Genomic DNA, 21,761 nt, shown 5'->3' on the forward strand with positions numbered 1-21,761 from the left:
CCCTCTGGGGTTATAACACAGTTTGATAGTTTGAACCATTATAAAGGCCCTTTTTCTAGCAATTACAGAATAGAAATCTACAGTAAGACTTCAAGACATGTATAAATACGTGTTTATGGCAACTTTAATGAATTGGAAGTTAGACTTTTTTATGATGTACAGCAAAACTTAATATGATCTGACATTAACATTGAATTTGATTAATCCAGTCTTATGACTTATTTCATGTTATATATGTTTAGAAATCACCAAACTAGATTAATTTAAACAATAAGAACACTTCAGGTTCTTATTAGTTTTTCTTTGGTTCTGAGCTTAGTCGTGTTTTGATATCTGATGGTCTCACTAATCCATGATTCTGGTAATATATTTTTGTACATACATTTCTTTAATCAAAAACTTATGCAGCTCTTTGAAAGCTCTTTCATTATATTTGGATTGAAAAAGTGATGCATAACTGTAGCTGTACTTTCTCTTACAAATAGTCTGCATCATGTTTTATTTCTGATTGGCTGAGGTATTATGCCATTGCACATTAATAATGCCATTGTGGGTGTCGTTGACCAAATTCAAACACTTCATTTTCTCGTTCCCCTTAATGTATGATATTGGGACTGGTCAGTCATTTTGGGATTTATAATTATTTCCTAAAGTAAAGCAGGGTTATACATATTTTTGTGACCAATTTCTGCTCAACGGGGATTGATTGTTTTGTCTTTATGTTTATTATTTGTTGTGATCTAAATAAAAAGAATATTAAACTGATGTTTATTTACTGCTTTGCTCTGGCGCTTTCAAAGTCTGCTTCCAGTTTTAGTTTTTAACTAAAAGAGCTCCTCGGTTGCATTTAAAGGAAAAAAAACAGGATGTTATGGAAGAAAAAAGTGTGCGCAGAGAACAAGAACTGCGTATATTCAATGTTTGTTTGAATTAATGCAGCAGCCTTCCTGTCATACTTGCTGAGGATGGGGAGGTGTGAATTTATGACTGGGAAGGGTTGGACAGGAGGGGTTGGGGTGAGCATCCACCAAAACAGGAGGACTGTGGGGCATGAGCACAACACGCAGTAATAGAAAGTGTTGATCTTTACTGTGGGTGCTGGAGGAGGGCTGACCTCTGGTGGTTGGCAGCATGTCGGAAAGGCCCTGCCATGCCGTTACCATCTCTGGGTTCTTTTGGTCAGCAAAGTTCTTCCAGACACGCAACGCTCCGTCATCTGGACAAAGGAAGGAGGTGACGAGATGAAAATTTAAAAAACACACACAAATAAATTAAAATACAATCAAAAAGAGGATTTATGTCAGTCATTCAATTCAGAAACTTAACTTTATATTATAGTGGGTTAAATACACATGGGAATTTATTGTGTTTAATTCTGTTAATTTGGATAACCATGACTAATGAAAAAGAAATATTTAGTTTGTGGGAGAATTAACATACAGCTTAAGATCAATAAAAAAATGATATTTTTTTAATCATAGTCATTGGGTCCCTCCACAATAAGTGTAAGCTACAAAATGACACTGATAAGAAGTTGGCTGCTTACAGTACTAACACTGTAGGCAAGCAAATTGTTCATTACCCAGAGGCCATTATAATGAATCTATAGGGTGTACTTTTTAAAGTAAATTACTGAAATAAATAAACTTCTAGTGATATTTAATTCACTAAGATGCCTTTGTATGTTCTGAGTGTGATGAAATCTTCATGAGTTTTGTTTTTATAACTTCGCTAAAGTTCTTTAAACGTAAAAACATCAGAGAAGTTAAGCAGAGTAACATTTTAAAAGGCTGTTCACCTACAACATCTTGACAGAGAAGAAAAACAGGACTGAAGCCTTGCCCTAAAAAGATATCTGCAGCTCAAACACAACTAAGAGCAAAGCATTAAACCTGTCCACTCGCTCCTTCCAGAACGTTATTACAAGCCATGAAAGTTCCCACCTGATTTATGCTCATTGCTTTACTTTTTTAATGTGGTATCTGTATAAGAAATGGTATCCTTCAGAGCATGACTGATGGAGAAAAGCTCAATAAGTGCACATTACTTTTTGATGAGGCTGAATTTAAAAGCATTAATTCGTGAGCATTTTCTCGGTTTGAAGTGCAATTAAAGGCAATGTTTATTCTTAGTTTAAATTTATTCTATGATGAACAAACAGAATAAATGAGTTTAAATGTGGAGTTTTTCTAAAGAAAAATGCCCGATGAAGATCGAAGAAAGAAAGATAATTGCTCAGTAATATTGATGATGAATACAGAGAGGTGTGTGTAGGATACAGTAAGCACTGCTAATGCTCTGGTGGGGACACACATTTATATTTTCTGGATGTGAATTAGTGCCTCCCACCTGTCGCAGTGAGCAGTAACGAACAGTCATGTCCGTTCAGGTACTCCATGGCAGTGATCCGGGTGTAACGAGGGTTCCCGTTGTAGAAGTAGTCCAGCCTTTCACCTTTCTCCCAGTCCCAGAAACTGGTACAGACATATTCAGGCTCCAGTGTAAGTGAAACAATAACGCCTGGAGGAATTCAGGCTGAGTGTGTGATGTATTCTGACCAGATGCTGTCCTTGTCGGCCACAGCGATGCAGGTGTTGAAGGGGTGAAACTTCACAACAGATGGCACTCCGGGGTTACGGTTGATGAATATTTGATCGTCTAGACGGGAAATGCCTGTGACAAAAAAGGAAGATGGTAAGAGTTCTCAAAACTCAGATGGTCACATTTTTGTTGAATGTGTCTCAAATGTCGGATAGTCACATGATGAGAAATTTGTTTTGAAAGTCCTGCAGAATATCCAGGAAAGTATCACTACAATACATTACTCAAAATATATGCATTCATGATGAAGAAAATATTTAATTGATAATTATGTTCCAGATGCCTCAGCTGTACTTTGTGCTCTTCTTCCTGATTGGTTGATTCAGAAATTAACAGCCAATCACAGTCAGTAAAACAGCAGAGAGTGGAATTGAACAATCATTTTATTGGTCCCCTGGTGGGAAAATCATTTTTATCCACACAGCTGGATATCAGATGCTGCATATTTTCTCTTTTTCCTGATCATTCTTTGTAGAATAGAATAATCAAATCAAATCAAATTTTATTTGTATAGCACATTTCAGCAGCAAGGCATTTCAAAGTGCTTTACATCATGTCAAACACAGAAACACAATGCAATATAGAATCAACCATCAAAACACGACATTAAGTCAAGTTCCATCAATAAATTTGAAATTGATTACGTTTCAAATACAATCCTAAACAGGTGGGTTTTTAGAAGAGAATTAAAGGAAGTCAGTGTTTCAGCTGTTTTACAGTTTTCTGGAAGTTTGTTCCAAATTTGTGGTGCATAGATGCTGAATGCTGCTTCTCCTCGTTTGGTTCTGGTTCTGGGGATGCAGAGCAGACCAGAACCGGAAGACCTGAGATGTCTGGAAGGTTGATACAACAACAGCAGATCTTAAATGTATTGTGGTGCTAAGCCGTTCAGTGATTTGTAAACTAACAACAGTATCTTAAAGTCTATTCCAGTCCCTACACTGGTTTTATAGACAGTGTAGGGACTTTAAAACACACGCTGGGTGTTATGTGCTCTATCTTCCTGGTTTTAGTGAGAACGCGAGCAGCAGCATTCTGGATCAGCTGCAGCTGTTTAATTGATTTGTTGGACAGACCTGTGAAGACGCTGTTGCAATAATCAATGCAACTGAAGATGAACACATGGATGAGTTTCTCTAGATCTGGCAGAGACATTAGTCCTTTAATCCTGGAAATGTTCTTCAAGTGATAGAAGGCCGACTTTGTAACTGTCTTTATGTGGCTCTGGAGAGTCCATCACTACTCCCAGGTTTCCCAGTAAACCCCAGTATCTCAAAGACTTAGAAGGGTTTTGTAATGCCAGAAAATAAGAAAATAATTTGAGATGGTCATACAGAATTTTATGGAGAATGAGTAAAATTTTCACCACAGTTTCATGTGACCACTGAAAAAGCTGTTTTAACTCTTGGATTAAGAAGCGGACAACTTTATCACTAAAATGCTGTTATACCGAGGTAAGGATCTAGACAAAAACTTAATCAGTTTGTAGCTTTCTCCTCTCCTCAGCCTTCCTCTATCTCTGCGCTCCTCCTCCTCCTCCAGTCTTGTCTCTCTCAGGAGGGAGCCGACTGAATGAGGGCAACCCTTCCACTTCTTTAAAAAAAAAAAAAAACAGAAGGGGGAATTCAATGATTGAGCGAGCAGTTGAAAGTAAGGGAGAGGTGTGTACGTGAGCAAAACTCAGCTCTGACGCCAATCGCCTCGTGACTGGGTGTGTGTGTGTGCTGCCAGTGACGTTGGGTTTGTTAGTTATTCTGTTTGAGAGCGCTCTAACTTCACAGGAGGATTCTGTGACTATGCTGCCACTCCATACTCTGTACGAGTGTGTGTGTGTGAAGGGACTCCTATGTGTCATAGAGCAGGATGTTTCCAGCTGCGAACCGTTTTTATATCTATCCGCTCACTGCTGTAAATTATTTGCACACAATTTGCTGTGTTGTCGCATCATTGGCTTCTTCTGGCCAGACGTCAGACATGAAGCTCAGTAAATCAGTGATGAAGATCGTGAGGAGATATTCACAGTGCTGCTTCTTAACTTGATATCTAACCATAAGCCTGCTAGTGTCGACTTTATATAAAAAAAACCCAACAAAAAATAGTCCAAAAATATGTTTGTGGAAATCGTTGTTGATTCTTGCGTTGTGTGTGAATTGTGAGACAGTTATTTTTTGTTTTTGGGCATGTGCACTGACTGATGGCACCTTTTGAATTTCGTTGTTCTTGTGACAATGACAATAAAGATTTATCTTATCTTATCTTATCTTATCTAGTTCAAATCGTCCACCTCAATTTTTTTTTAGCGTTACCACATACAAAGCTGAAGACAAAGGTCAGTTATTACCACATACCCAACAAAACTGAAAGAAACTTTCTTGACTTCCTGTTTGAAGCAGCCAATCAGATGCCAGAATCCCTACAGAAGCAGCCATAATCCTGCCCACTAAGTTTGATGGGCGAGTTATAATTAACATTACTAATATTTAATTACCGTATTTTCGGCCTATAAGCCGCTACTTTTTTCCCACGCTTTGAACCACGAAGCTTATAGTTCGGTGCAGCTTTTCTGTAGATTTTTCTTCAACCACCAGGGGGCTCTTTAGCAGGAAGTGAATCATTGGAAGTCAAAATTGGAAATCAAAGAAGTGCTGATTTTCATATATAAGAAGCACATGCTAGCAGCAGGCACCATGGAGAAATGTTTTCAAACTCACACCCCCTCATCATGGAAACAACACAAAGAAGTTCATATGATGCCGATCGATCTGGCAGTACAGATCGATAGCCGCTTAAGCTCGGCGTGAATGAATCCATGGTTCGGCGTTGGATACGCAGGACTGAGTCCTTAACAGCAAATTTATTAAGGACGCTCCCTCTGCTGTGGCCTTGTGAAAAACCGAAAGCGGCGGAAATACCAGCGGCTTATAGCCCGGTGTGGCTTATGCAGTGACGTGCGGTCAGGGGAGGCAAGTGAGGCAGAGCCTCACCTGTCATAATGGAAAAATATAATGATAAAATAATTTATATCGCTATTTTCACCCTGTGGTTTGTACTGTAAAGTATTTATTTTTTATTTAGCTTAACCAATTTTGATTATTTTTTTCTTCAAAATCGCTGTATTTTTGAATTTTCCCATTCAAATCCTTGGGAGCGCAGCTGGTGAGGCAGCAGCGAGGTGAGCCTCACTTGGGATTGCGCAACCTCTCGCTAACTGCCATTCTATGAGAGCATGTTCCTCCTGTCTGTATAATAAAATGGTTAAACATTTAATATATGAACTGATTTTCCATAATTTAGCTCATGTATATAATGTACAGTGTTATTTTTTTTGTCACCAACTGTGTGTGTCACGTGTTTTGTGTCCTGAGGAGCGATCATAAACGGCAGAGAACAGATTCGAGGTGAGGCAGGCAGTTCTCTTGCCTCATGGCAGGGGGCGCTCATAATCATAGACATTGTGACTCCACATCTGCAGAGTAAAATACAGTAACAGCGAACTAGCCATACAGTAAAAGTGCAGCGATATATTTATAGTTTTCTCCTTGTACCACAGCAATCACTTATTAAAAATTGCAAAATAAACATTAAACCTAAAACCATACTACTGCAACAGACTAAATGTTCTGCTCTTTGTGTGGAAACTATTTCAGTGTTGTTTTTTTGAGGGGCGTTGTTGTCAGTTGCTATAGCAACGAGTCTGTGTGTAGCCTGGCCAATGCAGAGAGCGAGAAAAACATGGTTTTGAGTTGCACTTTTCGTGCTTTGCTGTGGAGCATAGCACGAAATTAATAGTGCCTAATTTTCCATTTTTCATTGAGTTAACGGAATTATTCTACCGTGGCAGCATGGCTATGGATGGTATGTAAAAGAATTGTCTTTTTGCCCTCCAGCATTGTCCACATTTGTGAAATTTCCCCATGTAAACAACAACATGCAGGTGGTCTACATTTGTATATCTGATTATGATTAAGTCAGTGCCTCACCAGCTTTGCACCTCACTGCACGTCACTGGGCTTATGTATGTACGTTTCCAGTTTGTTTTTTTTTTTCTTAAACTTTGTGGGTGCGGCTTATAGTGAGGTGCACTTTATAGTCCGGAAAATACGGTAACAAATAATTACTTAATTCTACATGTAATGAATACTTTCTGTTTTTATTTCCAGTTTTTTTTGACACATTTAAATGATTATTTTATAAGTTATTTAATTAGTCGTTTGTGTGCCACTCACCTCTTTGTGTGATGACTCGACTCTGTCTTCTAACGCGAGCATTTCTCAGGAACCTCCACTGCCGCTCCATCCTGACCTGGCTCTCCAGGTCATGTTCCTCTGGGATCTGAGACGATGTAAAAAAAAATAAAAGAAACATTAAAAATCCTCCATCATAATACAAAACAACAGCTTGACGATGTTTGGTGCGCTTCAATCCTGTGACTTTCTGTAAATCGTTTTACTTCAATTTCAATACTGACTTCACATTCAGCAATTTTTTTTACACAACAAAATTAGTGTCAAATGATAATAAATGATGGTTCTGTTAGTTGCTTTGCAAGAAAAGCAGCAACTCTTCCATGAACAATTGGTTTATCAATGGGCACCTTTGACAAAGTGACTCTGAAATTTGTTGTTTTCCCCCGTGAGAAATTATGGAAGTTAATATAAACCAGATGTGTGATGTACATGTAAAACAAGCAATAATAATGTGAAAATATGATGTTAGAATAAAATAAGACATTTCTCAAAATAAATGGCGAAAGGATGAAATGTCAAAAAGCTTAAACCTAGTCCTGCTCATTTTAAAAATAGCATATTATTATTTCATATTTCCTGTGTTCAAAGATTCATCTATATATTCCATACAATTTCTGTATTTTGGGTCATTTTCTGTTTTTCCTCACATCTTGTTTTATTCTTTTATAACATAACAATAGATCATGCTGCTCTCCCGTTTCCCCTCTCTGCTTGCATTTGGAAGAGGTCATAATTGAATCCATCCCAGTTTTAAACCTAATTTTGCTGCACCAACATTGGGGACGCTCATGAGCTTGTGAAAAAAATGACTCAAGGTATCAAAATTCCTTCCTGTAATTACATCTAATCACATCTGCTGAGCAGGGGGACAGTATTAAAAAAATAACTTGATTAAGTCTTGCATAACAAAAAAGACCCCACAGAATTAGTGCCCAGCTTTAAGTGAACAGAATAAGTCTTTCATTAGGGTTGCATTAAAAATGCAGTGTAAAATAAAGCATGCGTCCTGATGAATGCATTAAAGTCACGCATTACAAATATATGGTTTTTAAATAAACAGCAGCGGTTAAGCTGCATGTGTGTGTGGTATTTGATGATGGCTGGCCGTGTGTGCTTATTAAGCACCTTTTTGCTGCAAAGCCTCCCACACTCACTGAATGCTAAATAGCTTCAATAAACAGCTTCAACACCACGTGACTACACTACTACTGCATGCAATCAACACCCTGACGTGTGTGTAAATGTGGCTTTGAAGCAAATGTACGTTCAAACACTTCACACTTCCGATCCCTGAATAAATAACTTTGGCCGTTCCTCTGGGACTCTCTGGTTCTTAACTGAGTAAGAGAGGAGGCAGGTGCAGCAGGAGGACTCTGACGTATTTTCCAAGCTGAGAGGAAGAATGAGTGTGACTATGAGGGCCATGTCAAGGTAAATGCCTGCTCACACTGCTGTTTCCAGGGCTGCTGCCCTACTGTGTGTCAGCAGCTAACGTATTCTGTAATGAGACCCCCAGGTGATAGATGAGTGTTAGTTCTCCACATAGAAAGATCTATAGTAAAATATGAACTGTATTACGTAGCAGAACCTCTGAGAACATTTGTCGTTCTGGTTAAAGGTGCCACACTCTCATCATGAGCACAAATTTGACACATTTTAGACCTTCGACGGTGGATCTGAACTGCTCTCTTTTCAGGGTTAATTTTGAAAAGAAGTTAGAAATCACTGTGGAGTTTCTCTAATTCACACAAGATCAAAACAACACACACACACTCAAATATATACATACAATTCTAAAAATGTTTACATAATTATCCCTTAGCAAGTAGCAGAGAAATCATAAACTTCTTGTAGATTTCCAACGATTCCGGCAGAATTCTGACCAGTTCAAATTCCAACATTAATTTAAACTCGGACACCAACGAGTTTTCCAACGGTGACCAAACTTAAACCAAAGTTGTTGGTTCTGTTTGAGGTGAATAGAAGATTTTGGACATCAATGGCAGATCATAAAACGTTTCTTCAGATGGTATTTAGGCCGGCCATATAGTTCTATATTTCAGTCTGGTCTGAAGGTCCAAACCTGAAAACCCTACACATTTGGTTGTGTAGGGTTTTTTGATATTTCATATTTTTGGCTACAGGTTAGCTTCTACTTAAAGAAACCAGCGTTATGCAGCAGCAAGAGATAAAATTATGCAATGACTAATTCTGAATCGCATAAAAAGTTTAAACTGACACTGATTTTGGGAGGTCACATGAATTCTACAGATGACTGAAAAGATGTTTTAGTCAATAAATTGAAAGAATGAGAGGTGAAAAAAGCAAGTCCATTTATACCACGGGACTCAAAATTCTCAGGACTTGATTAGAAATTCTGATAATTTAAGTTATTCTAATGCTCTTGTATTAAATATTCAAGAGCATCTAAAAACTTATGAACAAATCAAGAGATGTTTAGTCATTTCCAGCATTTAAGCATCTAACGTAAACATCCACATACAAACATCCCTTGTGTGCTGCTGACAAAGAGATACAAAAACCTGCATACTCACATCAACAGAGTAGCTTCATAATGGAGGAGCAGTTTTATGGCAGCACTCAACATTTAATTTTTTTCTTTTGCAAACGCAGCGTTTAGATTCGCACTACAGCAGAACCCTCGCTCTGGTGTCTCTGCCGCCTGCTCTCGTACAATCTTCCTATCCAGTTATCTTTCTGATTTCCATCGCCTCTTCTTGGAGCTCCACGCTCTGTCTGTCTTTCATCTCATTCATCCACCCCGAATGCTCTTTATCACAAGTTTTACCTCACTGTCAACCTGTTCCTCCTTCTTCACCCACACTCTGCTCCCACCTCTACATGTCCCTCTGTGTCTTGTCCTTTTCAAACATTTTGCTTTGATAATTTTTCTTTTTTCAGACTTTTCTGCCCAGCTTTCATCTAACATCATACACTGCTTTACCAAAAGAAAGTTACCACCTGGATATTACAAAGCAAATAGGTAGGAGCTTCCCACTGGATAATTACTGCAGAGTTGATTATGTTCTAATTCATTAAACAATTATGTCAGAAGACATTGAGTAGTTGTGTAAAAGACATTAATCTGTTTAAGAAGGGTCAGGTTAGGCAAACAAAAAAAAAATTGTTGGAACTCTTATAACTGGGTTAGGAAATGTTCAGCGCATTATTAACCTGAGGGATAGTGGGGAGCTATCATCTTTGCAGAAGAAAGACAGAATTTATCGGCCTCAAGTTGTGTGGGAGTAGTTGTGTGTTAGTTAGGGTTAGGAGTTTAGAAGGTGGTCTGACTCTCCCAGTATCACTTAAAGAGCTTGGAGAAAAATAAATGCAACTTTGGACAGAAATAAATGTGACATTACAGAAGATATTCAAATCAAATCAAAAGGTTTTTCCTGTGAAATATTAGGATGTGTGACCTTTTGTGTGCCTTGTAAATACCTTACTTAACTGATTTTATTATCTAGTTTCTAAATGTCAAAGCTTCTCTCTTGTTATTGAAAGGAAAGGTGACACATTCCAACTATTCTGAAACAGCATTTTGCAGGAATAAAATGTCTCAAGTTTATCATGCATGATTGTGTACTCCTGGAGTTAGACCAACATTTTGATAACTTGAACACTGCTGACCTCTCGAAAATACTTGGGAGCAAGTTCAGAAAGTGGAAAAGGCTGATGGTAGAAAGTGACAAGACAGGCTAGTTTTAAATGAGAACTCAAGTTAGTTAAGATAAGAAAGTTAAGTTTTGTTTACAACGTTGGCAGCAGGTGTGATTTATTTATCTCCCTGCCATTACACTGGAATGCAGATATCCTTTTTTGTACCGGATGAATGTTTTTGTTCACTGAAACCCAACAAGTTACAGTAATTTCTATAATTTATCCATGTCTTTTCTTATTATTACAATACATGATGTGACTCCTTCATAAATGTCAAACTTCTAAAAAATATATTTGCGCACAACTTCTAAGGAGTTAGTGAAAAACTGGAAATTTTACTTCTGGTTTGGGTTATTTGTAAATCTTAGAAAATCCATGATGGACAGTGTTATACAGAAACCTGGAAGAGTGCTGATAACATACAGATGTATTTATTGCTCAAACCGAGTCGTGCCGAGCAGCTACCTCTGTGCTTCGAGAACAACTGCACCAAACAAACTCTGTTCAACCAAACAGAATAAAAACACCTCCTGGTTTTTTTTATTCCTTCCTGAAAATAATACCAGTTCTCAACATTTACCTTCAATCGGGGAGCTATATTTGTCTGCAAAGTTTGGAAAATTTAAACACAATGTTACTTAAAGCTGAACAAAGTACTGCAATACCTTCCCTAGTTTCCCCATTAGACCACCAGTTATTGACAACTACAAATAGCTGCAGTGAAATAAGAGATAAGTCATTTATGAAATTCCTAAATCATTACACTGTATTATCTGCTGCTAAATATAGCATTGAGTTGATGCTCTTTTTGTCTGTATAAGAATTGGACTGGAGTTACAGAGTCTTAAAAGTGGATCTGATCTAGAGGGAATAAGCTAATGGCACCAATACTTTAAACCAAGCAACGTAAAATGCCTTTTGGTCATTAGGCACTTTGCTGCAACCAGTTTCCACTGGGACTCTGATTCACTGTAGCCACTTTTACATGAAGATTTTGAGTTTACATATTGTCTCCTTCTTCTAGCATAGACTAAAATAACACAGCAATACCCAAGTAATCTCAAATGTCAACTTTTAAGCAGATGAAAAAATATTTGTTGCTTTTCTAATTTAAATATAACTTACTTTAATCACATTGTGATAAAAACCCAAAAGTGCTACGGTTCACATCATTAAAAAAATGTGTATGTGTTTGCAAATATGTAAATAAAACTGAAAATACATACATAAAGTAAATACATACGTACATGTGGCAATAATTGTTAAATGTTTTAGGAAATTTTGTGAATACATAAAGAATGAAATGAAAATATTTAATTTAAATTATATTAATTATTATCATTTTTACTTAATCTTCTGGTTTATTTATTCAATTATATAATTTGTTTAATTTATTTTTCAGCACATCAAAGTTAGTGCCGTTGTTGGTCGACAGTTGAACTGCTGTCCAAGTTAACCAATCAGAAAGGATCTAATTATTGAGGCACACACTTAAAAAAATGTATATAGAATTTATGATGCATAATGAATAAATAAATAACAGGGAAAAAAATCAATATTTAATTATTCAATAGATTTAAATAGAGGTACATTTTACAGTCTAAATGATGGCATATATAAATAATGAAATCATTCTTTTTCTGGGGTGTCATAGTTTTGTGGTTTGCCTAGTTACATGTTTTGTCTGAAACATCAGCGTTACTACCATTGTACTTATCGTCCCAAAAGAAAATCTAACTTTCCCATGCCTCTTGTAAACTATTGTCTCTTTTTTAAAACTAACAATATTTTTTTTCTAAAATATTCTGAAAACCTAATACTTTCATCCTACTAGTTAGTTTCACCGGGACATGTTCGCATGTGATGTACAGCTTTCTGACTTGTTTTTTGTTTCTAATTAACAATATAGTTAGCTTTAAAAGATGCTTAATATCTTCTTTTTTATAAAAACAAAGGAAAACTTGAATAAACACGGAAATCCATCACCAACTACCAGGTATAACAAAATGACTGTGCTCCATCTAAAATTTCCCTGTGGAGGATGTTACATTATGGACCTGAGTGCTCAATTATTCAGTGAAGCCATTTTGAAGAAGAAGCAGGTGCTTTCCCCCTCCAATGATTGGTCCCTACCTTGCAGTTTCACATATCGGTTTATTACTATTTAAAATAAACTTTTAAACCCTGACTTCCCGTACCTGAATGGATCACTGTGTTCCTAAATCTCAGCAGAATGGGGAATAAACAAACTGCTATGATGAAAATTCACATGAATATGTGAAAACGGAAAATAACCGGTCATATCCTTTTTCACTGTTGCTTAGCAACAAAGAATGAGTAGAACTCAAAAGGGCAAGCAGTCGTCAGCCAGTCAGAAGAAGGTCGGTGGTTTGATACCAGACTGGAGACTTAAAGTGTTGAAAAGTCCTTAAAGACACAGAGGTATGATTTGTCTCTCCGCTTTATCACTCTGCATGTGTCAGTGAAAAACACAACACAGTTTAAAAAGAGATGCATGAATGTTTCTGTGAATGTGTGAGTGCAGCTCACTAAAAGCTGACTTGAAGACAGCTTTTAGTGTCTTCAAGTCTTTCAGATGTCAAAAAGACAAGAAAAGAGCAAAATAAATGTTGTCCGTTTATGGTTTAGCAACTACCTGAAGTCACCAGAGCAAGTAAATACAACTGAAATCAGATATTTACAGAAACTGTATAAAAACACACAGTGTTTATTTTCGCACAGGACAAATTGGGAAAAAACCAAGCTTGTTATGTCACTGTTTTGTGCCACTCAGGAAAATAACAGTTTAATATTTGCTAAGTACATTAATGATAATAAATATATTTACTTTCTTTAAATTCAGACCTTTAAAAATGTTTTAGCCATTCTTCCACAAGTTTCCTTTTCTTGTACAAGCCAATGTGTAACTAATTTGGTGGCATGCTTATAGGGTCTTTGACTACTTAGAAGATCCATACATGGAGTGTCCCTCTTGCAGCAAAACATCTCTACATCATGATGCTGCCAGCACAGTACTTCACAGTGAGGATGTTGGTCTCAGGTTTGCAACCTGCCTGCTTTTCCCTCCAAATATAAAAATGACCATTATGGCCCAAACTCCAATTCCAGTTCCATCACAGGACATGTCTTCATTTAGGCTATTTGCATAATGCTTTTGTCTAATTGCTCATTTAGAAAAAAAAATCCTTAAGCAGGTGTATTTGTTTCCTCATTAGAAGAGATGGTTTAAAACCAGGACACTTACCTTCATGACAGGCTGAGCGAAATACTTGGCACTCCAGTCACACAGGCCTGTTTGCAGGGCCAGACTCACGTAGTTCCTGTGACCACCCGGTTCCTCACCATCTTCAGCTGCCTGAACCCGCGCACAAGAACATATGCTCAACGATGAGAAGCTCTTTTTCCCAGTTAATAGCTGTTTTTCCCACAACAGAGGTTTTTTCCTTCACCTGTTCTGGTCCCTTGTCAAACATCTTGCGTGTGCGGGGGAACTGGTGTGAGTGGGGTGCCTGTCCTCCCAGCGTTGGGGTGTAAGGGGGCCGTGTTACTGGCTGCTCTCTGGCAGGGGGCTTGGGGACTTCATTGGTCAGACTGGAGCTGCTGGTACTGGGCATGGGTGGAGAGCCGCTGGAGGAACAATGATGCAATGAAGATGCATTTAAAAGTCACAACAAAAATCAACATCTAAATTAAACATGATTTCCTCACCCTGCCTGATGGATGTGCGTGCCTTTGCTGGTGGGACTGGCCGGCGCCGACTGAGTCAGAGATCCAGAGTCCAGGATCCTCTGAGGTCTGGCATTCATGGTTGCCTGGTGAGAGAAACAAGCATTTACTGCAGGGCTGTTCTTCAAATTTGAAAGGTAGTAACCTGTTTTCATAGTTTTCAACTGTTTCAAAGGCTAACATCATTTTGTTTGGTTTAGAAACACACATAACACATAAAATCTGATTATCACCTCCAGCTGCAGCACTAAGAAGTGCAGCACTTTACAAACTTTGCCTAAATTTCAAGAAGTTTATCTCATTAGGTGAAGCAGGTAATATTGCCTCTTCATTGTGAGGTGTCTAACGATGGTGTGTGAGGGAGGGGTAAACCTAATAAGGACAATGGAGGCGAAGCATCACTGATGAATAGTAGAGTTGTTGTTTACTGGAGCTCGGTGCAGAGAAAACTGGGCTACTTAAATCTTGTTAGCACAGGCAAACACATTTCACTGGCTGGCATTGGCTGGGATTTGATTTCTATGCTAATTACCGGATTGTAGCAAGCATCTTTTGTTTGTTTGTGCATCTAACAGGCTGGAGGGGGACAGAGCAGCTTAATGTAAGAGTTACACATTTTCTATGAAATCTACAGTGTTTGTGACAGAGGAAAGAGATCTGATATGAGATATTAGCGATGCATCAAGAAGCCATTAGTGTGAGACAGATTTAATAGAGATTCTGTGGAAGTGGAAAAGTAGATAAAAAGCTAATGGGAAGCTTTTTTTTTCTCATGTTGATAAGACAGTGTATGGCTAAGAAAGCAGAATGGATTTTTGAAAATAAACTGACTCGACAGAAAGCCCAAACAGATTTACCAGGAAAATATGAATGTATCCTTAGAGAACAAAAGACGAACCAAACAGGTGATATAACCTGTTTACTTGAAAACTCATTAGGTAATCTGACCCAGTTTTGCAACTTATACATGGATCCTTAATTGAAGAAGCATCACACAAACGGGGCAGGACTCATCTGCTTTACGCAGAGTTGTTGGTAAACTGGGGTAACCGTTTCCACTAGATTCTCTACTTCCCATTGCGAAACTCCCCCACTGGGAGCTTGTTCTGCCTCAGCAAGATCCATCTCCAAATACTGCCTTGAAACTCAGTCAATCCAGGCCAATAACTTATCCAAACAAATCCCAGAACATGTTTCCTCTATGAATGAGCAGTAGGACACGGCTGAGGTATTCCTGTAGTGTCTCTCAGTTGAATATCTTATACCACCTTCTAAATTAAATGCATGTCATGTTTGTAAATCAAAACATTTTACCAGGTAAAATTAAAGAGAGGCACAGTGTCAGTGAATCAACATTTATCTGACAATCTACACTAAAGATTTATGTTTACCAAATAAAAAAAACTGCAGAAATATGAAGCAATGAAACATAAAATGCAACTGAAGTCTAATATCTCAGAAGATATTGACATTAATCAAAAATCAACAAGAAGGAAAATAGCTGGACACTACAGATAGAAAAAAATTCAATGCATTGATCATCTGAGAAGCAAGTAAATCTTAATTAGCTTCTGACCTTGTTCACTTAGTTAAAATCAATAACATTTGAAAGTCAAAATCCTAATTAAAAGAGCTGGATGTTAAGCTGATGTTAACACTTGTGAACCCAAGAGGGTAGTCTTTGATTAAGTTGCCTTTGCTCAAGTCTTCGCAGGAAATATATCAACATGTGCTCCATCTATGGCAGAAGTCAGCAGCCTTTACATTCTGTTGTCATAGCTACTGAATAACAAAGTTGCAAAATCTACTTGACAGAGAAATCGGCTGGTGATCGAAAAATCATTTGGTGACTGAATGTGACGGATGTGACAGCATAAAAAATATTTTTCCAATCAGTGGACTAAGGTGGGATTACAACAACACTCTTCCATGTGGATGCTGTTACTGAGGGAAAAAGACTCATAGTTATTTATTTTAAGTAACAGAGAAGTGTAAAAAAAAAAAAAAGTAGTCAGGATTTTAATATCATGAGGCCAATAATTTATCCAAACTAATCCCAGAATGATTAATCAGAACACAATTAAGACTGATGGACTGTATGCTGCTTTTGAATCTGATATCAAAGGATAAAATAAAGGTTTTGAAATGGTCAATAATGAGCTTATGTTTTTACGTCATAAAAATCAGCCATTTTAACAGGAATGTGTAAACCTTTGAACTTAAGTACAGAAACAGACTCATTACTGACACATCCTGCAGATTATTAAGTGACTAGTTTTTATTATAGAGTGAAATATAGTAAAATGTAGCTCTACATTTTGAATTTGTAACCTTGTAAGAAACAACAAATTACAGCACAGCTTTGATCTTAAACAATAGCTGCCAACTTCTACCTTATTATTTTTGCAATGATAAGTCATTGAGTCTTCACATTATCAGAAACTTTAACCACAACAAACCTTGTATGCGATGCTATTGAGCACTTTCATGGCCAAATCTGAAACTTCTGGGAACGGATCTGCGGCTAGGTGGAGCAGCACTCTCCATATCTGAGTGTAAACACTGTTGAAGGACACACCTGGAAAGGATACACAGAGAGAGACAAGTTCAGACATTTCACCAAATGTTGGATAGTGCCTCCAACATTTAGGTGGAAACACTAAGGAAAAATCTAAAGACTTCAGGAAGTTAAAGTTTGGGCACAAATGGGTCTTCCAAATGGACAATAACGCTAAGACAAGGTTGTTACAAAAAGACTTAAAGACAACATTGCCTATGATTTGAAGTGTCCACCTCAAAGCCCTGATACCTGTCTGTTAGAAAAGCTGAGAAGGTGTGTGTCAGCATGGAGGCCTACAAACATGAGTCAATTACAGTAGTTCTGTCAAGAGGAATGAGACAACATTCCAGTGAGTCACTGTGGACAGAATATGCTAAAGTTTGACTCCACTCATACAGTTTAAAGGGAAACTCTACCAAATACTACGGAAATGTACTGTTAACCTCTGAAATTTTGTGTTCTAGTATTTATGGAACAAATACTTCATCATAACTTAGCAAATACAAGAAATTCTTGGTCTGCTTTAACGTAAACCCAGAGATTTTTATCTTTGTGGCCATATCAACATCTCTAAGCAGATTATAAATATTCAACATAAAAATAGATCTCGATAGACTTGAGATAGTATAAAGTAGAGTAGGGCCTTTTCATTTTCTACTCCTTATTTGGAGTCTTCACCAACCAACCGTGTCAAAAACCTGCCCTAAGTGGGGAGTTTTACTTCCTTTCGCTCATTTATTTCTTGCTTCTTTTTGTCTCCAACTTATTAAACTTCTCGTCTTCCTCCTCCTCAGCTTCAGGTTGCTTGAGAGATCCTCTAATATGTCCCTTCTCTCTTTTGTTTCCAGTTTAAAGTTGATTCTCCTTCACTTTCCTCCCTTGCAGATATTTCTGCCCATGCATCCGCTTCTTCTAAGTACATAAATGGCAAAAAACCAGGAATGACTGAAGTCTGGACCCAGTTACTGAGGACACCCCTGTTCCAAGAGGACTCGGGGGAACAATCACTACTCCCATGCCTCAAAGAGTGGACACCACAGAGAGATGACTGAAACAGGAAGAAAGACAAAGGGGTTAAAGCTGGTGCATTAGGTTGAAAGTATATGAAACAAGAAAAGAGTTGCAGCTAGAGAGGTTGGAAGGCATGTCTGGAGTAGGAAAAATGAGGACATAGGGGGACAACTTATTTCAGAACCCAGTGTCCTCTGACAAAAGCAGAGAATTTCAAAAGTAAAACAAAAACTGGGAGGGAAAGTGGTAGAGGAACAGATGTGATTAGCAAGGTAGCTGCTGCAGTAAATAGATAGTAGAAAAAAAGCAAAGCCTGACTGCTTTACATCATAAGAGCATACAAATTAAAACTGTACTGACTCTACAGAGACATCATGACAGACAGCGTCATGGTGAATATGAAGCTGCAGCACGTCCTTATCCGTCACTCGTGTCATTTGAGCAAAAGTGAAATAAATGTGAAGTCATAAAGATGTTAAAGTGCTAACTAAATGACCCACTGCGCCTCCTTTTATAGTGCCTCCAAATTTCTCGCAAATGGCTCAAATTACAGTTAACACACCACAGGGATTTTAGGGGCCTTAAGCGCTGCAACATAAAAAATAGTTCTAGATGTTTTTAAAGCATCCCTCAAGCTCCACTGCAAAAAGCACCATATTGTAGCTGCTGTATGATGCTCTTTAAATGGAAAAACACATCAAATCCACCAAGTGGATATAAACCCCTGAAAAAAGTAATAGTCAATTCAGATCCAGAATGTTTCAAAACATAAATGCTGGTGTAAACTCAGATGCATTCAACATTTATGTCAAACTGTTAAGCTTAAAGCTGTTCATGTTGGAAGAATAATCTAGATAAATATTGTCCACTTAATATCAAACCCTAATGTGTAAATTATCTTTCCAAAACAGATGCTTAGAGTGCTGGTAGTTATTCTTATCAATTATATTGTGTTTCCTAGCGTAATAAGTGCCATATTAGTCAATACTCTGCTTTTAAAAAGTCAATTTATGTGCTGTTGAGCAATAACGCTTGAGAACTTCTGTCAATATTCTTCCATTGGTTTTAGCAGCTTTTACAGCCAATATAATGCAGTTTCTTGTGTCTGAACATTTACACATCAACTAATACATGGGTTGAGCCAGTACTGTGTGTTCTGGATGTTTTACCAATTAGCTTGGGTACATTTGCTCTGGATGACAAACCTGCCATGTTCTCCACAAACTACAGGCACAGGCAAACTCATATACATTGAATTTGAAGGCAACAAAGATGTGTGTCAAAGACCTTTTTTCTGGCTATTTTTCACATCCCTCGAACCTAATTGCTTCTCTTCAACATGTTTTATATGTGAGCAGAAGTTTTTTAACTAAAAAAAATAACATTATGACCTGGAGTGGCTCTCTTGTACATTAGATGAAGAAATGAACAGATTTTATTTCCAGATTTTAGTGAACCCCATCCAAGAGTAATTTTGAAAATAGCTTCTTTTTAATTGTTCATATAACCTTAAAAAGAGTATTCACTTAATTATAGCAGCTGCAGCTAGATTTATGTGAAACTCATTGCATATTCACCCAGCTGGAACGTAGCCGGAGTTTAGAGATAAGGATGCAAAACTCCTCTACATTCAAGGTTAGTTCATCCCATTTTTTGGCTTTCTTGTTGAAATTCAACAAGTCAATACAATGTACTTTTCAAACTTTGTGAAGAATTTATCTTTGTTCTTTTGGAAGCAATACAAGTATGAGCAGTTTTTTTTGACGTCATATCCATGGAAATTATACGTTTTGTGTGATTTCATCACAGGAGATAATGGTTCTGACCATTGAAAAACACCAGTGAAAGTTGTGTCAGCACATTAAACAACGCACATCTATATGATTAGTTTATGTTTTAACCAAACAGAGGTTTAAATCAGATGGAAAAGATTATGTACTTCTGTACATCACTAATGATCCAATTTGCTTTGGATTTATAGTCTAAAAAAATACAAAATGGGATGGATGATGAGAATACAGATGGATTGACGACGGATGGGTAAACCATGGATAGATAACTCAACAAATTAAGTGACATAGGGGTAATTGGTGGATGAACAAATCATTAACAGACAGATGAAAAGATGGATGGATGGATGGAAAAACCATGGATTATTGTATAGGTAGAATAATACAATAATTTTTATTATTGTATTATAATAATAGTAAAACTTTAATAGTAAAACTCAAATTAAAGCTTTTTAGACTACACAATATCAGTCATTTGAAATTTGATGCACTAAATTGCTCATGTATCAGTGTGGATACATGTGTCAGTATCCACACTGATACATGGATGGAAGAAATAAAACTTTGGATGGCAGAATGAATAAGTGGATGATGGACCAACAGACAGATGCAAGAAATGATGATACAACATTTAGAAAATGGAAATGAAACCTTTTCATGCTCCTTTTTCCACTCTAATCAAGATATTTGAGATCTTTATATGAAAATCAGAATTTATCTAGACTGCGTGGGACCTCTGCGTCTACAATATCCTTATATTCTATCCTGCATCCCGGTTAATGGACAAAACTGAGCCTTAGCTTCATTTTTCAAAACAATAGTGCCTAACAGAGACAGCAGTGTGGTCTCCACAGTGTGGTAGGATTTGTACAAATGATAGTAGTGGGAAGTTAATAAATCACTTTACTCCAACTCTGCCCTCCCACACAGCTTTGCTGTCCTGCTGCTCTCCGGCAGCCCGGTGTTGAGCAGAGGCCGCAAACAGCATTTATGGCTTCAATTTGCTCCAAACCGCTGCATGATAACTCGCAGGCCCTCACTTCTTAGTTTTGCTCACATAAAGATTTGATAACACCGAAATGGAGATCAAAATGAGGGAGCAATTTAGAAGTTTTCAAGAGAGGAAAAACAAAGCTCCATGGGTTTCACGAGAACAACTTCAAGCCAAACAAGAAAGGAGCGAAAGAACAAACAAATCAGACTGACGAGTGAAGGGTCTAATAAAGTGATAGGTGATTTCTGGTCACAACACAATGGAAAACAAACAAACAAAAAAGAATATAAATATCAACTTAGATTATATGTAGTTCATGCTCTATGAATGCAGTCTGTTTGCTTATTCATGCAGCACCATGCAAGGTTTGGGTTCAAACAGGCTCACTGGGAGGCCAGGACTCTGCGGCTGGCACAGAGCTGAGTGGGCGAGGGGCCAATATGTCTTTTAACCTGCTTACCCTGGAACCTTGTTCCAGCAGTAAGTGGCTTGAAAAAGGTTTAAAATGAGCATCAAATAGTTGATTTGTTGGATGAAAGCGAAAGAGCAAATGTTGTGCCAAACTGCAATTACTGTTTCTTTCATCAAACATTCATTTTCAAGGCTTTAATGTTGAGTGTTTTGAAAAGATAAACCCCAAAATTTCAGCAAGAGGTGATGACTGACAAAAAGCTTGGCTTATATTTGGATTTTTAAGATTCAGTTTAAGAGATTTAATTGTTTCCTGAAGAAAATGGAAAAGAATGACCTGAACGAGTTTCAGGGACAAATTTTTAATATTTTTGGAAACATAGTTACACACCACTTTGTATTGAAGCTGTAAAAAAAAAAAAAAGCATTATCTGATATGAAGCTATGCATACAAAGCAACTGGAATTAATTTAGGGTGGAACTGAAAGAAAATGTGCTGGGAAAAATAAAAAAACTCTCCTCGGTATGTGGATTTTTATTATAAGTTAATTTAAGATTTATGTTTTGACTGCAAACATTCAAAGTTAAAATGACAAAACTGGACATGACACAGCAGCGGAGAACATAGAGAGAAGTGCAAATTAGGAATAAAAAAGGAGAAAAAGTTTTATATTTCTGTTGTTGAGGTGGTGAGAACTATTATTTAGCTATTATTTAGT

The 21,761-nt window shown here is 37.4% G+C and overlaps 1 protein-coding gene across 7 annotated transcripts in view; it reads right to left on the reverse strand.

Moving 5' to 3' along the window:
- Window positions 1-21,761, reverse strand: part of rptor (regulatory associated protein of MTOR, complex 1) — a 147,115-nt gene that overhangs the window by 19,052 nt on the left and 106,302 nt on the right. For 4 of the 7 annotated variants that reach the window (XM_032562847.1, XM_032562846.1, XM_032562842.1 and 1 more), the window contains 8 exons: window positions 16,736-16,854; window positions 14,259-14,362; window positions 14,000-14,177; window positions 13,795-13,905; window positions 6,828-6,933; window positions 2,559-2,673; window positions 2,350-2,474; window positions 1,115-1,216 (listed from right to left, as the gene is read on the reverse strand). In XM_032562847.1, coding sequence (XP_032418738.1) covers window positions 1,115-1,216; window positions 2,350-2,474; window positions 2,559-2,673; window positions 6,828-6,933; window positions 13,795-13,905; window positions 14,000-14,177; window positions 14,259-14,362; window positions 16,736-16,854 — 960 coding nt within the window. Of the gene's footprint in view, window positions 1-1,090; window positions 1,217-2,349; window positions 2,475-2,558; window positions 2,674-6,827; window positions 6,934-13,794; window positions 13,906-13,999; window positions 14,178-14,258; window positions 14,363-16,735; window positions 16,855-21,761 lie in introns of all 7 variants that reach the window. The other 3 variants (XM_032562845.1, XM_032562843.1, XM_032562841.1) reach the window with 1 other exon arrangement.

Source organism: Xiphophorus hellerii, chromosome 5 (assembly GCF_003331165.1).
Source record: "Xiphophorus hellerii strain 12219 chromosome 5, Xiphophorus_hellerii-4.1, whole genome shotgun sequence".
Lineage (NCBI taxonomy): Eukaryota > Metazoa > Chordata > Actinopteri > Cyprinodontiformes > Poeciliidae > Xiphophorus > Xiphophorus hellerii.